Source organism: Kwoniella pini, chromosome 1 (genome assembly GCF_000512605.2).
Source record: "Kwoniella pini CBS 10737 chromosome 1, complete sequence".
NCBI classification, from domain to species: domain Eukaryota; kingdom Fungi; phylum Basidiomycota; class Tremellomycetes; order Tremellales; family Cryptococcaceae; genus Kwoniella; species Kwoniella pini.
In genome coordinates, this window is record NC_091716.1 from 1,097,505 (window position 1) to 1,114,489 (window position 16,985).

Below are 16,985 nucleotides of genomic sequence, written 5' to 3' on the forward strand. Positions count from 1 at the left end.
AGCTAAAAATCAAATTGAGAAAGTAGAGTCAAACGAACGATGGGAGCTTGGCATTCGATAGAGGATTGGATTGAACGAGGCAAAGATGGTCCCTGGTCACCTTCACATCCGTCTGATGCACAACGAGAATCAATATATTCTTAGCCGGAGCGTTCCTGTTCATATTGATCTTTTGGTGAGTCAACGATTTAAGCCTAATTCCGAATGCAGCTTAGTAAGAAGTCTTGATTTCATAAATAATAGGCAAGGGAAATTTCCATATTGGTATTCGACTAAAAGGCGAACCTGGTTGACTATACCTTTACCCCTCTTGGTACCTTTCAAGCTATTGACTGTGCTATATCATGAGGTGAGTGTCCAACCACACTTAATTTCATTGAGATTGACTAGCTGGGTTTGAATCAATGTAGCTTGGCCATGCGGTAATAGGGATGTTGACGTGAGTATCTCATCCAGGGGATAATCGGAAAAAGCTAGAATTGACGTCGTTGCCAGAATTTGGTATAAAGAGCTAAGATATGGTGTACCGAAAGGAGGAGAAAGGGGAAGAATAGAGTTCATAATGATTGACAGTGAGTCCCCATTCTGATTTACTTCTTTTTAGCCAGTACTGATGTTTGGCGATGTAAAGGATATGAAGGAGGATTAACAAAATTTGGAGGTGATACTGAGCCCATTTACTCTTTGACTTTGCCTGCAGGATACGTGTTAGTTTTCCATTTATATGGGTGGAGCCTTGCAATACTGACTAGCTGCTGTTGCTACAGGGGAAGTTGCTTGATAGGTTGCTGGTTTTTACTAACGGGCTGTAAGTGTCTAATCGAGATCGCTGAATTTCTGTTGCCTAAACATTGAATGTGCCATTGCAGTCGACGCGAAATGGTGAGGCAACTTCTAAGTAATACTTTACCCAAAGATCTAGGTGGAATATCCTGACCCATAATCGCAGGTCTAAATTTGGTGCAATAACATTATTCCTTCTTACCTCTTTCGCCATCTTCGTTTGCTTTTTCGTGAAAGCAAAGTCAGGTATAATCAATAATTGGCATTACATGTTATCTTACATATATAGGTGGACAATGTGTAACTCAGAAAAGGCAGATCGCTCAATGAGACGTCATCAATATCGTAAAGATCGACGCAATGAGAAAGCTAGGTACAAACACAATAATGAAGACGGTCCTACCGAAATTGACTTACATGCCTCACAGGATCTGTAAGTTGTTACGAATTTACTGAACCGGTCATTCGAGCTGAACTTCTTGGAAGGATTATAGGATGTTCACTCTTGGTTGGAACACTCTTGTGCTTAGCTTGGGTATGGGATGATTCAATGTGGTTAAGATTCATCATGCTCTTTATGGGATTGCTTAGTGCGTTATACGCGGTTTGGGATATAGTTTTAGACGGTATAAAATACGCCAAGGTGGCAAGATCTGACGTGACGTATATGGCTGAGGAGCATAATAGGAGAGTGAAAAATCACAACAAGCTTGTGAGTTTGTCTTCAACCTCCCTAACCTGGCGAAAACAAATAACGGCTGACTTTGGTTCCCCTCGAAGAATCCTGAACGAAGACAAAAACGTCAAAGAAGTATACGATGTGAGTTTTGTGTTCTTACTCCATGTCCATGGAAGCTAAGTCAAAGAGATAGTTTACGCATTCATTTGGCTATTAACGAAAACAGATATGATAATCTTGGTCTTCGTTTTGGCATATTTCGTCTTCACAAAGAATAAAGTGGAACAAGCTGTTGAATCGAGGGAATTCTTACCGGCTAAACTTCATTATGGTCCTTCGGATTTGGAATATGACGCTAAATACGCTGCTGGAAGATTCCAAGATGGGATGAGTAAACTGGTTGATACTGATGCATCTTAGTCGATATCGTCTTGTGGTCCAAACTCAAAGCTAATGACATAACCGCCACACATTTAGTCATATGATTCACATTCTAGGAGGGGGAGCGAATTGCGTTGGGCTACTGGTACAACGCATGCACAATTACCTTGACTTTAGGCAAAAACACCCAAATGTCATTGTTCGATTGCCCGGGCGGAACCTGGTCTGAAGGCAGAGTGCTTCCAGAGTTCGTATATTATTGGTAATCGACCACTTCCCTCCTTTGTGCGTCGAGTGCTTGCACGCGAGTATCAAATCTGCCTAATTGGGGACACTTGTCCACAAAGGAGCTTTGACCGGATTGCAGGGGTTATCCTTTGATAACTTAGCTTTTGAAGTCTCAGTCGAGCTCCACACACACAGCCTGAAAGACCTTCTGCTCAAGTATCGCTGAATCGAGATTGCAATTATCGTCGTCATTATCCCTTTTCTCCACAGAAACCCCCCAATGTCAGAAAATTAGCCAGATCTTGTGTCTCCCTGTGACGCATTTAAAGATTACGAAGTGATCACACCATCATTGCTCTTTGTGTTTTATCGACCAAACCGAGCTCTTATTTGCTGATACCCGCCTACACAAGCTAGTGAAGATGCCGCTCGAAGGTGAGTGTGCAAATATGGTTCTGAAGAGTCACGACTGACCTCACAAGGCGTATCTGCGTAGTTACCCCTCCCCCTTTTGCCGCTAGTCAGAGACTCCCTTACACACCTCAATTCGCTCGCCCTGAAGTAGCTGGACATGGCTCAGCGGCGAGTTCCATTGGTCCCGCTGGCGGTCCTGCCTCTGCTGCAGCTGCTGCCATCATTCCTCCCGCTCCAGGTGGCATAGCAGGTATGTCATTTCAGCTGCATTAGGAAGTAGAATATTGCTCACTTAGTATCAGACCCGCATAGAGCTATCCCCGCATTGGCTGAAGCGGGATATACAGCGCCCAACCTTCGTCCAGCTCCAATTTCTGTTGACCCCCGAATGGGTGGCGGAGCTTCGATATACGGTGGTGGATCAATGTACGGTGGTGGTGCAAGAGGACCACCATCAAACTCATATAGCTATGATCCTCCTACTTCAGCTATACCTCATCATGAACATCACCACCATCACATCCAATCTCCGATATCCGTCGTACATAGCGATGGGTGGCAAGCCAATTCTCTACCTGCCCCAAGAAGAGGTCCACCGTTGATACAGCCGGAATCGACAATCGCGCCTTTCAGTAGACAACAACACCATCAGCACCAGCACCAGCACCATCATCATATGCATGAGGACTTTGATGATGGCAAGAGCGATACAAGCTATTATGGGTTGCCGAAGAATGAAAAACCTAGATCTAGGTCAGGCTCAGTCAGTTCGCTGTCAGATTCCACAACTCCGAGAGAGCTTGCGGCCAACGGAACACATCGAGCTAGATCAATCAGTAATCATCAGAGATCACCTTCGATGCCAGCTGTGGCTCACTTACACTCGCCTATATCACCTTCGCCTCTCGCTGGTACCCCGGGCCAGACGCCTCATGCTTCCGGGATCGGTAGATCGCCACTTTCTCCTGTTGAGGTAGAAATTATCAGGAGACATAGAGAGCGAGCGTCACCTGGGCCAGTCGAGGAAGAGCGAAGACCCAGAATCCATTCGTTTGTACCGCCTGAGGAAGACGAACACGTCAGAGATCAAGCAAGGGACAGAAGAAACTCAGCCTTAATCCATGAAACAGAAAAAGCGCAATTAAAACAGCAGACGTCAGCACATGGCCACGGTCACGGTCATGGTCATGGTCACCATCATCACGGACATCACAGACATAGATCTGGGTCGCATTTACCTGTACCTCCACCATCTGATTATTCCTACTCGTCATCTTCGTACCGAGAAAGGGTACCTTCTCCACCTCCGAATGGTCTCGGGCTACATCTTCATCCAGATGCAGTCTCAAATTCAGGTAGAAGGCGAGCGATGTCAATGCAAACCATAGACCGAGAGCGACCATATCAATTTCAAGGTTATCAAACTCCCAGTATTGCTGGTGGGGGCGCTGCAACCGTATACGACGATGGTGCAAGTGTCATATCTGATTCAAGAATGACATTCATGGATGGTAGTGTTGCTGGTAAGACCAGCCAATATGGACTACCTAAATACCCTCATCAACCAAAAATGGACTATCGCAGGTGAGTAGCTGCTCCAGGGATGGCTTCAAAGTCAGTCGAAATAGACCTGACGTATGATCGATTACTTTGACAGGTTCTGCGTGCAAAGAGGAAATGCAGATGTTTTCCTGGATTAGTCCGGTAAACTTTCTGACAAAGATGTCTTGAACGGGGATTTGCCTTTGGGTTATCCTTCCCAAGTGTATGATGTAATTGCTAAAGATACATGTCCTATATGTACAGACTATATCATAGCCACGAATTGTGTAATACATGTGTTAGGTGTAGTCGTAATGAATCCTGCTATTCTAGCTCAGTAATATGTAGAAACTCAGTAGCACAGTTGCCAGTCAATCAAGGTTAATTGCGAGTTAGTACGCAAACGTGTGTTAATACCGATGAATAAATGATTAGTACAAATTTTGTAATCAGCCTGAAGAGCCGAATAGGATTCTTCCGTAGTACGGGCTAATTTCGTAGTTGGGTTTACGCCGCGTCTTTTTTTTCGCTTCTTTTGTACGATCAGTCATCTCCTTTTAAATCGTTTCTTTCTCTTTCTCTTTCACTTTTCTTTCTTTTCTTTTCTGTCAATCTCAGCTCAACGTTAATCCATCTCGTTTCGTGCTATTAGCTGCACTTCAAGTCAATTAAACATTTGAGATTGCACTTTCGCATTTCTCATTCCATTTTATATCAATACATATATATACACACTTTTAAGCTCGACCAAACGGTCTATACGTCAAGATCACGCTCATAATTCCGATCGTCGCTGTCTATTCGCAAAATTGGAAGGATAGAGGTCCGCCGAATATATCAATATATCAAGAGGGCAAGGTGAGTCTTTTTGAGTCTTAATGCTTGCTGGGGGTGAACTTTGGCGTGCCGTACTCTGGCCGAGCCGAATCGGAGAGAGTTCCACGCATTCGTCACCGAAGATGATCATTCTGAACAATCGCTTACTCTGTGTCACCCCTTGTATCGCCGCTTCTGTATCCGTCTGATTACCCTCTCGATACGACATGATATGCCATTGACCCGACTATCCTATTTCGATCCCATTTACGAAATTTCCTTTTTCCATCAATCAAATTGAACCCGACACCTCGCCCTCGAAAACTCAGTCAAACGAAGAGTTCATGCTTTCCTCCACCAAAAACACCACCAGCAGTATTCAACATCGTTGTTATAAACATATAGGTTCGCATACCCGGTAATCAGTGAGTAGTGTAGCTCCTTGGCTCGCAAAATCTGCATTGTACAGTGGAGGCTAATTCCGATTGGTCTGAAGAAAAGATAATTTGCCCAACATGACTACTATGGTTAATATCCGACGAGATGTCGAAGATAAATTCTATGTGAGTTATATAGTGGGCAATTTTTCTTGGCTAAGCTCCATCTGACTGATATCCGATATTTGTCATCTAGCGATACAAAATGCCTTTGCTTCAAATAAAGGTTGAAGGAAGAGGAAACGGTATCAAGACTGTCATTCCAAACATGGAAGACATTGCTAGGGCCTTGAACAGACCTCCGACCTGTGAGCAGACTTCAGATTAACACAGCATATCCGCTCGTGCGCTAAATTATGCTTCTTCAGATTCTACCAAATACTTTGGATGTGAACTTGGTGCTCAAACTTCCATGGCCAATGATCGATACCTTGTCAACGGAGCTCACACTGCTGATCGACTTCGAGAACTCCTCGATAGTTTCATCGAGCAATTCGTCCTTTGCCCTTCTTGCAAGAACCCTGAAACTGAACTTGTCATTACCGGTAAATCTGGTCACGAAGACATGCACCGAGATTGCAAAGCTTGCGGTAGGCAAAACGGAGTTAACATGAGACATAAGCTTGTTGCCTTCATCCTCAAGAACCCTCCTAAGAAGAAGGAGAAGGGAAAGAAAGGAAAGAAGGGAGGTATGACTGCCGAAGCCAATATTGGTGGACCCATGGTATTCGAGAAAGGTGCCGAAGATGGTTCTGGAGAAGATGAAGATGCTAGTCCTTCTGGTACCCCGGGTGCAGGCGACAACGGTGTACCAACTCGCGGAACAGATATCGATGATGTGCTTGGACGATCCGACCCCGTTCTCGGCAATCCCGATGAAGCTGAAATTATCTCCAAGAGACTCGCTAAAGCTGATCTCAATGGCGATGATGACGACGAAGAAGACGCAGACTCTCCTTACGCTATTCTCGGTGGGTGGTTAGAAGACAATAAAGATGCCAGTGACGCCGACGTCATCAACAAAATCAAAGAACACGGTATTGCTGGTAAACACAAGGTTCTGGTTGAAATCGGTCACCACTTGTTCAGTGATGAAGTCGCCAAGGAAATCACCAAAAGAATTCCTCTACTTCAAGCTGTGAGTGTTAGGCTTCTTGTCGCGCGTCCTGTCGTCCACGTAAACTGACATGTAATCTAGCTCGTCACTTCTGAAAAGCACCAAAAGAGTCTGCTTGGAGGCCTCGAACGACTTCTCGCGCTTTCCCCAAATTCCGATGATCTGATCGCTGCTGGAACAACCTCTAAGGTCCTTATGGCTCTTTACCAAGACGATATCTTGGATGAAGAACTCGTCAAACAATGGGGAACTCATGTCAGCAAGAAGTATGTGGATAAGGAGAAGAGCAAAAAGGTCAGAAAGAGTGCCGATGCCTTCCTCAAGGTGAGCTCCCTCATTCCATTCCTGTCAGCCTGATTCACGTGCTGATCTACGGGTTCCGCGAACAGTGGCTCGATGAAGCCGACGATGAGTCTGAGGATGAATAGTTGCTCACTTCCCTTCTTATCTTGCATCTCATATTACCGTTTCACATTTCTGTATATACCTGAGGAATGCAAATCTGTTCTGTCCACTTCAGTATGCCGTCGTCTTGATAACGATTCTCAGATATGCTATACGTAAGAAAGAGCCTTGTATGAAAGCCAGAACTAGTGCTCTTGCTTCGTTGCGTATCGCCTATTCTGGCGTCGAGATGCTACCTATGCATAATAATAACAGTATGAGATAGGAGAGATAGGGCCCATCTGTCTGCCAATCCATCTAACGCGTCCACTCTGTTTTCAAGTACATGACTGGACTCTTACTTGTAACCGATCATTGGGAAATAAGCATATTCACCATGAGGAATCTCGTCTCCTCTTTGTGGCTTCCATTTTGCACCAGGCGGAGATGGTGGAAGACCATTACCTGTTCCTGAGGCAGTTTTAATTCCACTTCCAGTGAAAGCTTTACCTTGTGGTAATTTTTCTAATACTGAGGAAAGTGAAGGAACTGAGGAAGTTACGATTGATTTAGTTTGATCTGCTGAATCTGATGAAGGAGAGATTGCTGATGAATCTCCTCGAACTTCTGTGGCTGTCTCAGGAGAAGGAAGGGATTCGAGTGTAGGTGAAGCTAAGAGGAGAGAAGTGAGTTCGGTTTGAGTGATGAAGGATGTTTGGGGGTATGCTCGTCGGACCTAAGTGATCGTATTCGATTGTCAGCAAAGAAGTGAAATAATAGGATATAAAATAGAAGTTTTATAAGTAGATAACAATGTTACAATAACGAGAATTGTGGGTATCAGTGGAGGGTATAACTTACATCACGTTTATAATACTACGATGATTGATAATCGTAAAGTTAGCTCAAAGTCTCCAATCAAATCTATAATCACATATCTTCACATACAGGGTTGAAAGCCACATCGCTTGCGGCTGTTGAAGGTGTAGCGTATCGTTCGGTTCTAGAACCAGGTTGAGGGTATCTGTTCTCGGTTGGTATAGGAAGACCGGAGGATATTTCGGGATTTACTAAAGGTAGAAGAAGGACATTAAGATTAGTTGAGATCCCCAGAGATATGATGTTTACTATGATGCAGAACTGCATTGCAGAGAGCTCAAATCAAAGGGATTGTGACTCACTAACGACCGCATCTCCTATATAACGATACGATATATAAAATATTAGCATTTTCTCAATTCAACCTTTCTCAAACTAAACCTTTAACGGAATTCGACATACGGAATTTTTTCCAGAAACCCTACAAATCAACAATATTCATCCCATCAGCGGCCATCTTTGTTGATTGATGCGTATTGATGAGGTCCAATAAGGATCTCATATGATTATATTTACGACTTACAGTTGGCATAGCATGATATAAAGTATGATCCGCGCTCATAGGTTTAGGTTTTCCTGCATTTGCTGCATTTCTAAGTATTGAAGTTGCTCTGACCATGTCGATCGATTAAATACTTGACTGGGGAGCTGAAAGATGTAAGACGAAGCTCGACGATGAATATAAAAAGTAATTGATCAAATGTAGGTGTAGATAATGATTATACTAACAGTGTCATGTACGGTTAACGATAGCAAATGAGGATGAAGCTATCTCATCAACACATCCCCCTACTGACTGCCACAATCGTCGGAAATAACATTTCTTACTAAAAGTCCACGTGGTATTCAACGCGGCCTCGATGTATGTGTGAGCTAGGGGCCTTAATCTGTCTGCATGCGAAACATACCTTTGGTATAAATGACACATATAGCATGACACGTAAAAGCTACAAAACAAACTTTGCTCAACCCGTACATATCTAACATCGAAGACATAATCATAAAGTAACGTCAAGTATCGTAAATTATACAGTCATTATCGTTCATCAATGTCATGAAACTTAAGATCGTAAAAAGCATATCACTAGATATGATATCTCTTTGGTCTGTCGCCGTGTCTGACTCCACTACGAGACGTGCAAAAGATAGATTTAGCTTGATCGAGTAGAGTCATTTATCAGGGGGCCTACTCACGAAGGACCTCTAGGACCGTCTCTGATATCCATATAGAACCTGATGCCCAGAATAATAAACCATTCAATATATTCCAACCATATCGAAATGAGGCAAAACATATCATGCACAATTTTGGCAGGTATTGTACTTGGTTCGTTCTGTCTCCTAGCATTTTGATCCTCCTGTACAGTCTGAATTTCTCTTGACGATGTTTTACTGATTTCATCCATATTGACTTCGGTCGAATTTCTGATATACCGAATTCCCCTCTTTGTCAAAGTTTGATCGGGTAGCATCGGTAAGAGAGAGTCCATGCCATATTTACTGTTGCATTTATTATCGATCAGGGATTTGCCATCCGCCATATTCCGGGGCGATTGGCGAAATGACAGGTTGATTCTTCGATGGGCCAAAGCATACTTCCTTGGTGACTCTCTGTGGCCCACACCGAATGTGGTAGCTCGTTTAGCGTGTATTTTTCTGCCCGAGGCGGTCTGGGATAGTAGTGGATGATTGGTCCTCTGTTGAGCTGGACTTGCCTTCATCTTCAAGGGTCGCATAGAATTATTCAGCACATCATCCGTTCGGGGAAGGGAGGAGCTGATCTTCGGCGGTAGTTGTCGATCTTGACCTTGACTGGCCCAATTTATGCTCGAAACCTCGACTCCTGCATCTACATTGACTGTAACGTCCTGATCAATGTCCTTGGATACATCGTTGTCCGAGCGTCTGTACCATTGTCTATGTACTAGATTAGGTGCTGGAACTTTCAGAGAGGGCGACGGAGATGTGGGGAATATAGATGTAGGCTTGAGAGCAGTTGCCAATGAGGACAAAGCTGCAGATACCCCTGCTGGAAGAGGATAAGCAGGTTGATATACGGGTGAAAGATAGGTCACTGATGTGTCTTCATCAGGGCTGTGATCGAGATCGTTCTCGCTCTCACTATCGTCATTACTAAATACGAGAAGGGAAGTAGATCTTTTTGAAGGCGGCGAAGGCGATGGTGAGGGCGATTTGACTGAATGGGGTTGATTACGCTCCCATTGAATATTTTCCAGACTTCGGATTCCTCTGTCCCATTCATCGCCGTACTCGCTTCCCAACTCACTGCCTAAAGTCCTTCCCATGCCAGGACCCAAGCTCGGATCCAATGAAAGACTTCGATTGATCTGCGCGCGCACGCTCGCCATCTTTGAGCTGAGCGAAGCAAACGCGGGACTAATACTCGGAGACATGGAACCTTCACGTGACATTGCTTGCATGTGCAAGAAGTCGATCGTTCGCCTTGCTTCTGGGGAATCATCTCTGTTCGAAGGTCTGGGTAAAGGGTACGGCGATCTGCGGATCGAAGTATTTGACTTTTGCGAGCCATCTGCCGATGTCCTTCGCGATCGAGTCCGGAGAGATGGCGAGACAAGAGAAGATTCAATGGTTACCCGTGGTGTGAGAACCTTGGATAACTTCTTGACAGAATCCGCTTCACTTGGACTGCGGAACCTGATCTTTCTTGGCGACGGAGACGTGAACCTTGATGTCATTCGCTTCAGTACTTTGACCTCGTTATTTGGTGAAAGGTGCTGGAACGAGCTGCGGACAGCGGCCGCCGCCTTACGCCCAATTGAGGCTGTCTCTTTCTGAACTTCGGATGGAGTCACACTAAGCGAGTCTAGATCATCGGCAGGAACTGTTCGGCCGCCCATTTGAGTTGAATTCTGGTTTATACCGTCTTCGAGTATAGAGCTGTCGAATGCCTTGCCACGTCTCGAAGAATGAGGTAATCTGATGCCAGATGGACCAGCTGTTAAAAAATCCGGAAAAGACGTGTAATCCCAGCCTAAGCCGTGCTGTTTTGGCGACATTGCGATACCGTGCTCAAAAACACCTGCCTTAATTTTGACTCGAGATTGATCGACTCGATTCCTCGAGCCAGCTTGACCAACGACACTCTCCCTCAAGGCATCTTGTTCACTCTGCACCCGCTGTTCGTCCGCTTTCGCTAATTCTCTTTGCATCTTATTTGCCTCCTTCCTCCAACGCGCAGCGGTCCTACGTTGGGCTTCTTCTCCAGCTCTAGCTTCGGAAAGTGCTTGCTCGAGATCTATAATTCGGTCTTCTGCTTCTGTTTGCAGTGCAGCCAATCGATCATACCTAGGTGTGGGTGGCTGAGCAGTAGTAGTGGGTTGAGCGCCGAAGATCGATATTGGAGGTTTGTGGTAATGAGGGGGCAAGTGCAACGAAGTTATATCACTTTGCGCTCGGGGATCCCAGTAAAATTGATCTTCCGGTCTTTCTGGTGAGGTGTCGACAACTTCTACCGGATGATATGCTGAAGAGGGGCGAGAACGCAGCTGAGCCACTGATGGAAGATAGCCGAAAGACTGTGAACCAGTTATCGAGGTCCCGGTTGGACGGTATATCTGGGGGCGATCCATGGGGAGCGAGGTCGAAACGCTGTCATCTGACTGCATGCAGCCTTCCTGTAGATCAGGCAGGTGAAATTTCAGTCGATCAGGGAGAACAGACATGATCTTCTCATGGCTTCCAAGTGCTTGTTCAGCTACGCGAGCAGCGATTAGAAGCTCTATAGAGACAAGTGAGAATTAGTAGCTGCCTTGACTAACTCACACTTCCCAAATATGAACTCACCTTCTTCCCTCTGCAGCAGTAAGCTCCTGACCTCTTTCAGCTGATATCTTACCTCCCTTTCTGACAATCCGTCTTCGCTATCTTCTCTCTGACTCTCCTCGCCACCCATCGTGTCTTGACCACCATTGTGCTCAGGACTATCATCCACCAGTCCTTCTGCTGATGAATCACAGATCTTGCTAACCTGGGATGGTGATGATGAAACTCTTCTTGATGATCGCCCAGAGTCTTGCTGGGGTGGAGTAGGCGGCCGTGTCAAGATTGACGTGAGTGAATCGCTGGTATTCGTAAGAGTTGGCCCATATGGCGGTGGAGGCGATGGTTCTGAGTGACTGCTTAGTGTAGGTACCAACGATGATGATGATACACCTAATCCCACAGAGCCTGATTGATTGCTTTCATCTGCTATTCCTCCATTCGCAATGGCCGTTATATAACTTTCAGGGGTACTCGCGTCGATATCCAAGGCAAAACTAACGTCTGCAGGACTAGCGCTTATTCTCGCCAGGTTGTTCCTAGCGTCGTCTTGACGTTGTTTTCTGTATGCTGATACAGATGTGTTGCTATCATCACCTTGGAGCTTGTCGACTACTGTGCTAGGAGTAGGTATGGATCGAGTCTCATTCAAGCCAAAAATTGGCTCAGAGTTGGAGCTGATGAGAGGTTGTCTTTGTCTGGACCGAGCCAGGGAGTTTGGGGGTCTAGGTCGGCGAGTAGCAGGTGTAGGAGTATACATCATCTTGATGTTATCTCGTTGACTGGAAAGCTCATCTACCTAACAAGCGAAATCAAAGAATAAGCACACTCTTGACGAGTCGGCAGTTGAGAGAAGTAGAGGCTGCGGTGCATGGTGAGTGTACTATTACTTACGAAATTTTCGTCGCAGGGTAGTGTGTGATTCCTACCTAGATCTATATGACTTGAGAATGATTCAAACTGACAGTCAAGCCAATTCACCTACTCCCGCCAGCCCTTACTTATTCCTTGCGTGTCACCAGTCTACAGGATGTTGAAGGAGCGTATGCAATGAACTGAATGGAATTGGATTGAATTGAATTGATACAGGATATGATGAGACAATTTGACTTGAGAATGAATGAATGTTTGGGAATCAGTAATTTTATGTAAGGTTGAATGAATAATAATTTGGAATGAATTGTTGATTGCGCACGGATGTCACCGGTTATCAACATCAAAGGATGGTAGTCACGTTGACATATCATGTACCCCTGGAAATCACGTTTTGATTATATATCGTATATGTGAACTGTTGTATAAGTTGTTTATCTTATTCGTTCTTGATTGTTTCTTTATTTATTAACGTGGAGCGATTGAGAATGGTATATTTCTTTCCCAAGATATATCTCGACACATCTTGATGACTTGCACAGAATATGCTCGGTCTCTTCAAAAGGTAAGACAATATCTAAGTCTAATTGACTATTGAAATCAGATGAATTGGCTGAAAAGTACTCACAAATGAGCGTATCATTGTTGATCAGGAGGTGGGGTCAACTGCCGCTATCCCCTATCAGCGTCCCATCAATCGTTGCATTTCATATCTTCTGTAACAGTGACAACATTGACCCATGGGATGGGCCTTTTTCGGAAAGGTCATTACAAAAACAAAAAACAAAATTCGACTTTTGTTTCTCGCAAAAAAACAAAAACAAAACATGTGTGGGAAAAAGAAGGCGCGTGCGTTACTGATATTACGTTATGACACGTAAGATTGCCATATGTAAATGCGTAAGCATAATCAAACAATCAAGATACAATTAAACTTTTAGATAGTCATACATGCATGACTTACAGCCTTGCAAGGCAGTATGACTATAACAAAATTATAAATGCAGTGTATGAAAAATGAAGTTGAGTGTTCAGCCATCTGAAAACTATTTCAGGCAAAGATTATGAATGATTATACCCTATTATCTAATCCCAATTCGCCTCGAGCCCACCTTTCGGAAGCTCTATCCAGACCTTGTAATTCCTTCTCACCAACAAGGCCTTTGACTAATCTGAACATTTCATTCAAGCCTACAGCAATATGCACTAAAGCTATATTGGCAGTTGCAAATAAGGCAATCTGTTCATTCTATACAATCGAAATGAAGACTTATCAGTATACTTATACCTCTCAGATTACGAGATGTAGTGAGCTTTTTACTCACGTGTATGGTATCCCAAGTGATCACACCTTCAAGTACGTTCTGAGCGTCTCTGGTTGCCATTTCCATACCGGTATCGATCGGTGATTGATCGGACTGCATTGAACCTTCTTGTTTTTCAACAGATTTCGGATTAAGATTGCGTCTTGATTGACCTGACATAGCGCTTCGATGTATAGCCAATCTCTCGAAAACAGGTATCATAGGTGGCAACGGTTCACCAGTTCGAAGTGATTGTTGTAATATTGAAAACGTCGATAAGCAATCGGCGATCTAGTTGTTTTCCCAAGTGAATCAGACACATCATATTGTAATACGAATAGTACCATCTCACTACTCACAAACGAAGGATGCATCAATTCCGATCTGCTTGCTAATCTCTTACACCATTTAACATCCATCCTGGAATAAGCGCTGGATAGTAAAGCTAACGTTGATAGCACTTGGCTCTGTGTTTTGAACAGAGCTTCATATTTCTGTTTCGGCCATGGTCCTCTACAAAAGACATGATGGGATCAGCTTTACAATTCATTACTTCGTTGGCTGTGGAGGCGAGGGTGATTTCAACTCACCGTAGACCAGGTTCAATACTAATGAACAAGCAGAGAAGCGGTGTCAGTCGTCAATTCTTGTGGTAGTTGGAAACATTGACAAGCTTACCTAGCGTAAACCAGTTGAGGCTGCATACCCATTATTCTTCCCTGTATTACAAAATTCTTATCAGTTTTGATGTGACACCATGCAGAGATGAAAGGATCGCGCTTACAAGAACTTTCATGAATCCGCCTTTATATCTTTCTCTCCTGACTTCAGCGATCTTTCCTTTATCCTCGTGATCGATTTCCGAGTCATCGTGATCTAACTCCCCCTCTATACCAGTCACAACTTTTCCATATAATTCACCAATATCAGCCATGTTTTTAGCCAATCGATGTCTGAACAAAGCTCGTGCCGATACAGGTCGAGGGAAAAGCATAATGATGAAGGCTGCCGTGAAACCTTTGAATCAAACCACAGATTAGCTTCAGACACCAAAGCATTGAGACTTGATATGCTTTAAACCTGGCTTACCTATGATTACTAATAATGCTCTTCTACCTGCTAAACTTGCTCCTGAACCTTGATTGGCTGTTTGATATGTATGTTCGTCTACCCATGAGTATCCGACAACGAACTGTAGAAATGCGAATAAGATTCTACTCCTACGGAAGAGCGTTAGAGGACGCACCATCAACGTGACATTGGTCATGAGGAAGAACGCCGCTTTGTCAATCGGCACGGCGAGACGTATGAACAGACAGGGAGCGATGAGGACCATCTGAGAATCATCAATTATCATCTTCATTCAGTGATTTTGATTTATACCAGTACTCACTGTAGCAGCAGCAACACCGTATGGATTGCCCGTTCCGCGTCCTGACCCGATATACCAAGCCAACATACCAAGTATGAGACCGAAGACCGTTCCGCCCTATACGATTTTCGCCATTCTCAAATTAAGATATGAAAAAATCGATCGACAGCTCCCTGGCACTTACCATTCGAAGAGCGAATTGCAATATTTGTTCACCGGTGAATATACCTAATCCAGTTTGAGCCATGATCAAAGCCCAAAGACCACTACTCGTATGTATTTAGCAGAAATCATGCCTGTTATCACTTGTAAAGCCTCACTTACCGATTAGTGTAAGTGAAATAAGCAGATGAGGGACACACAGCTGGGACCCAGAGAGCGATTGAGACTAAAGCGTATTTCAAGGCGAACAAACCCGAAGGACCTGTTAAACCCTGCCAAGTATGATATAATGTTCTACCAAACTTCTGGAATGCGTTGCGGGGATCTTCGGCATCTGGATCTTTCTCTATAAATCCTACGTCAGTTGAAAATGTTTTTCAATGAAACCAAAATTGAACTCTCAACAGAGAAAACATGTCACACTTACTATGTGATCTAAGTTTCTTTTCTTTCTTTGGCTTTTGCTTCTTTTCAACAACCGTACTTGTTTCACTTCTCTGATCCTCATGGTCGTCTTCTTCGATTCTATCATTAATATCCAAACTTGAATGATCATCCGTTCCCATATCTAAGGGATTTCCTCCTCCTTTCTCATTTGCAGATTTGACCACGTTCTTGGTGAATGCATTGGGTAATTGTATCTTGCTTTTCGGATTATCCTTTTCTATCTGAAGTAGCAATTCCAGTAATTCAACAAGGTCAATTGTAAAAGCGATCAAAGTTGAAGTAAAGACGAAACATCTGAATAAATCTCTTGAAGAGTAACGATATTTCTCTACTAAATGTTCTTTCAATTTCCCTGTAGTAGGATCAAAGCTGTCTTTGTAAGGTTCAAGCATATCAAAATGCCTACTTTCCCTAAACTGCTTCAAAGATTCTTTGACCGCATTGAGGTTTTCTTCTCTTTGAGCAATTGTAGGTGCATTCGCCGGTTTCTTCTTCCATCGTGTATGGTTGACCAAAAGTAACCATTCCGAAATGTCGTCTAGAGCTTTAGCAGAATTCCGTCGAAGATCGGCAGTTGAAGCGGCTAAGATGGGTAAAAGACCTGTCAAACTGTGTATTTCTTCTGTATGCTGTTCCATCTTGTCGACATGAGCTTTGACCCTGACTATTGAATGCGAATTTGTATCTTCCATAGTAGCCTTGAACGATCGATTTTGCTCGTCGACTACCATCTGCAATTGGAATGTCACATCAGAAGCTCTTACAATGGATGCTTTCTGAAGCTATCGGCCAACTTACGCCAAAACTAGCTAATCCATAAGCCCTCATTCCTAGATTCTTGACTTTTCCAAACAGCTTTTGGAGATCTCCTGGACCAATTTGACCTCTTGTGATCTCGAGTTGTAGTAATCCGAGTTGACCTTCCAAAGCTGTAGTACCTGCTATATGGCCTGCTCTCAATGCGTACGATTGGGTAGCTAAATCATGCCATTTATCAAAGTCTTTCGGTGAAGTAGTGACAACCTGATCCTGCAATTTGAGAAGCTGAATAATAGGTCCTAATACCTTTGTGGCGATCGAGTCTAGCATGATATGATTTAATGTCTGAGGGAAAATCAGGAATATGGAAGCGAGTGCAATTGCAATAAAAACTCCAGCCGGAATTAGAAGTGTTTTCTGTGATCACCTATCAGCTACTTAAGTTTGAAGGATGAAAGATGTACCACTTACGGCGAGGGTGTACACTGGTATAGGGAACAATGCACCGTAAGAACACATCACTACAGACGACCACGAATGGTCAGCTCGTCGGCTCGCAGTAATATTGCACTGTTACCTTAGTTAGTCAGGCAGACTTACGATCCAT

General features: G+C 43.9%; 6 protein-coding genes across 6 annotated transcripts; 3 read left to right on the forward strand and 3 right to left on the reverse strand.

Moving 5' to 3' along the window:
* Positions 1–39: 39 nt before the first annotated feature.
* On the forward strand, positions 40–1,882 carry I206_100422 (uncharacterized protein; the record flags this gene model as incomplete). Its single annotated transcript, XM_070202196.1, has 12 exons — positions 40–88; positions 145–175; positions 244–349; positions 411–439; positions 496–572; positions 632–707; positions 768–808; positions 870–882; positions 950–1,216; positions 1,270–1,495; positions 1,564–1,603; positions 1,656–1,882. The coding sequence occupies 12 exons, from the start codon at positions 40–42 to the stop codon at positions 1,880–1,882; spliced, it is 1,182 nt and encodes a 393-aa protein (XP_070058297.1).
* Positions 1,883–2,493: 611 nt separating this feature from the next.
* Positions 2,494–4,185, forward strand: I206_100423 (uncharacterized protein; the record flags this gene model as incomplete). The annotated part of the gene is made up of 4 exons (XM_019152678.2): positions 2,494–2,506; positions 2,568–2,735; positions 2,788–4,069; positions 4,143–4,185. 4 exons carry the CDS (start codon positions 2,494–2,496, stop codon positions 4,183–4,185), a joined length of 1,506 nt encoding a protein of 501 aa, XP_019014816.2.
* A 1,173-nt stretch (positions 4,186–5,358) lies between these two features.
* Positions 5,359–6,825, forward strand: I206_100424 (uncharacterized protein; the record flags this gene model as incomplete). Its single annotated transcript, XM_019152677.1, has 5 exons — positions 5,359–5,406; positions 5,477–5,588; positions 5,649–6,418; positions 6,479–6,721; positions 6,787–6,825. The coding sequence occupies 5 exons, from the start codon at positions 5,359–5,361 to the stop codon at positions 6,823–6,825; spliced, it is 1,212 nt and encodes a 403-aa protein (XP_019014815.1).
* Positions 6,826–7,139: 314 nt separating this feature from the next.
* On the reverse strand, positions 7,140–8,279 carry I206_100425 (uncharacterized protein; the record flags this gene model as incomplete). Its single annotated transcript, XM_070202197.1, has 5 exons — positions 7,140–7,517; positions 7,643–7,657; positions 7,730–7,851; positions 8,063–8,081; positions 8,184–8,279. 5 exons carry the CDS (start codon positions 8,277–8,279, stop codon positions 7,140–7,142), a joined length of 630 nt encoding a protein of 209 aa, XP_070058298.1.
* Positions 8,280–8,744: 465 nt separating this feature from the next.
* I206_100426 (uncharacterized protein) lies at positions 8,745–12,224 on the reverse strand (the record flags this gene model as incomplete). Its single annotated transcript, XM_019152675.1, has 3 exons — positions 8,745–8,787; positions 8,855–11,420; positions 11,486–12,224. 3 exons carry the CDS (start codon positions 12,222–12,224, stop codon positions 8,745–8,747), a joined length of 3,348 nt encoding a protein of 1,115 aa, XP_019014813.1.
* A 1,182-nt stretch (positions 12,225–13,406) lies between these two features.
* Positions 13,407–16,985, reverse strand: I206_100427 (uncharacterized protein; the record flags this gene model as incomplete). The annotated part of the gene is made up of 15 exons (XM_019152674.2): positions 13,407–13,583; positions 13,660–13,929; positions 13,998–14,151; positions 14,229–14,246; positions 14,317–14,357; positions 14,423–14,655; positions 14,728–14,830; positions 14,885–14,974; positions 15,032–15,127; positions 15,195–15,276; positions 15,335–15,518; positions 15,600–16,350; positions 16,418–16,795; positions 16,850–16,899; positions 16,979–16,985. The coding sequence occupies 15 exons, from the start codon at positions 16,983–16,985 to the stop codon at positions 13,407–13,409; spliced, it is 2,634 nt and encodes an 877-aa protein (XP_019014812.2).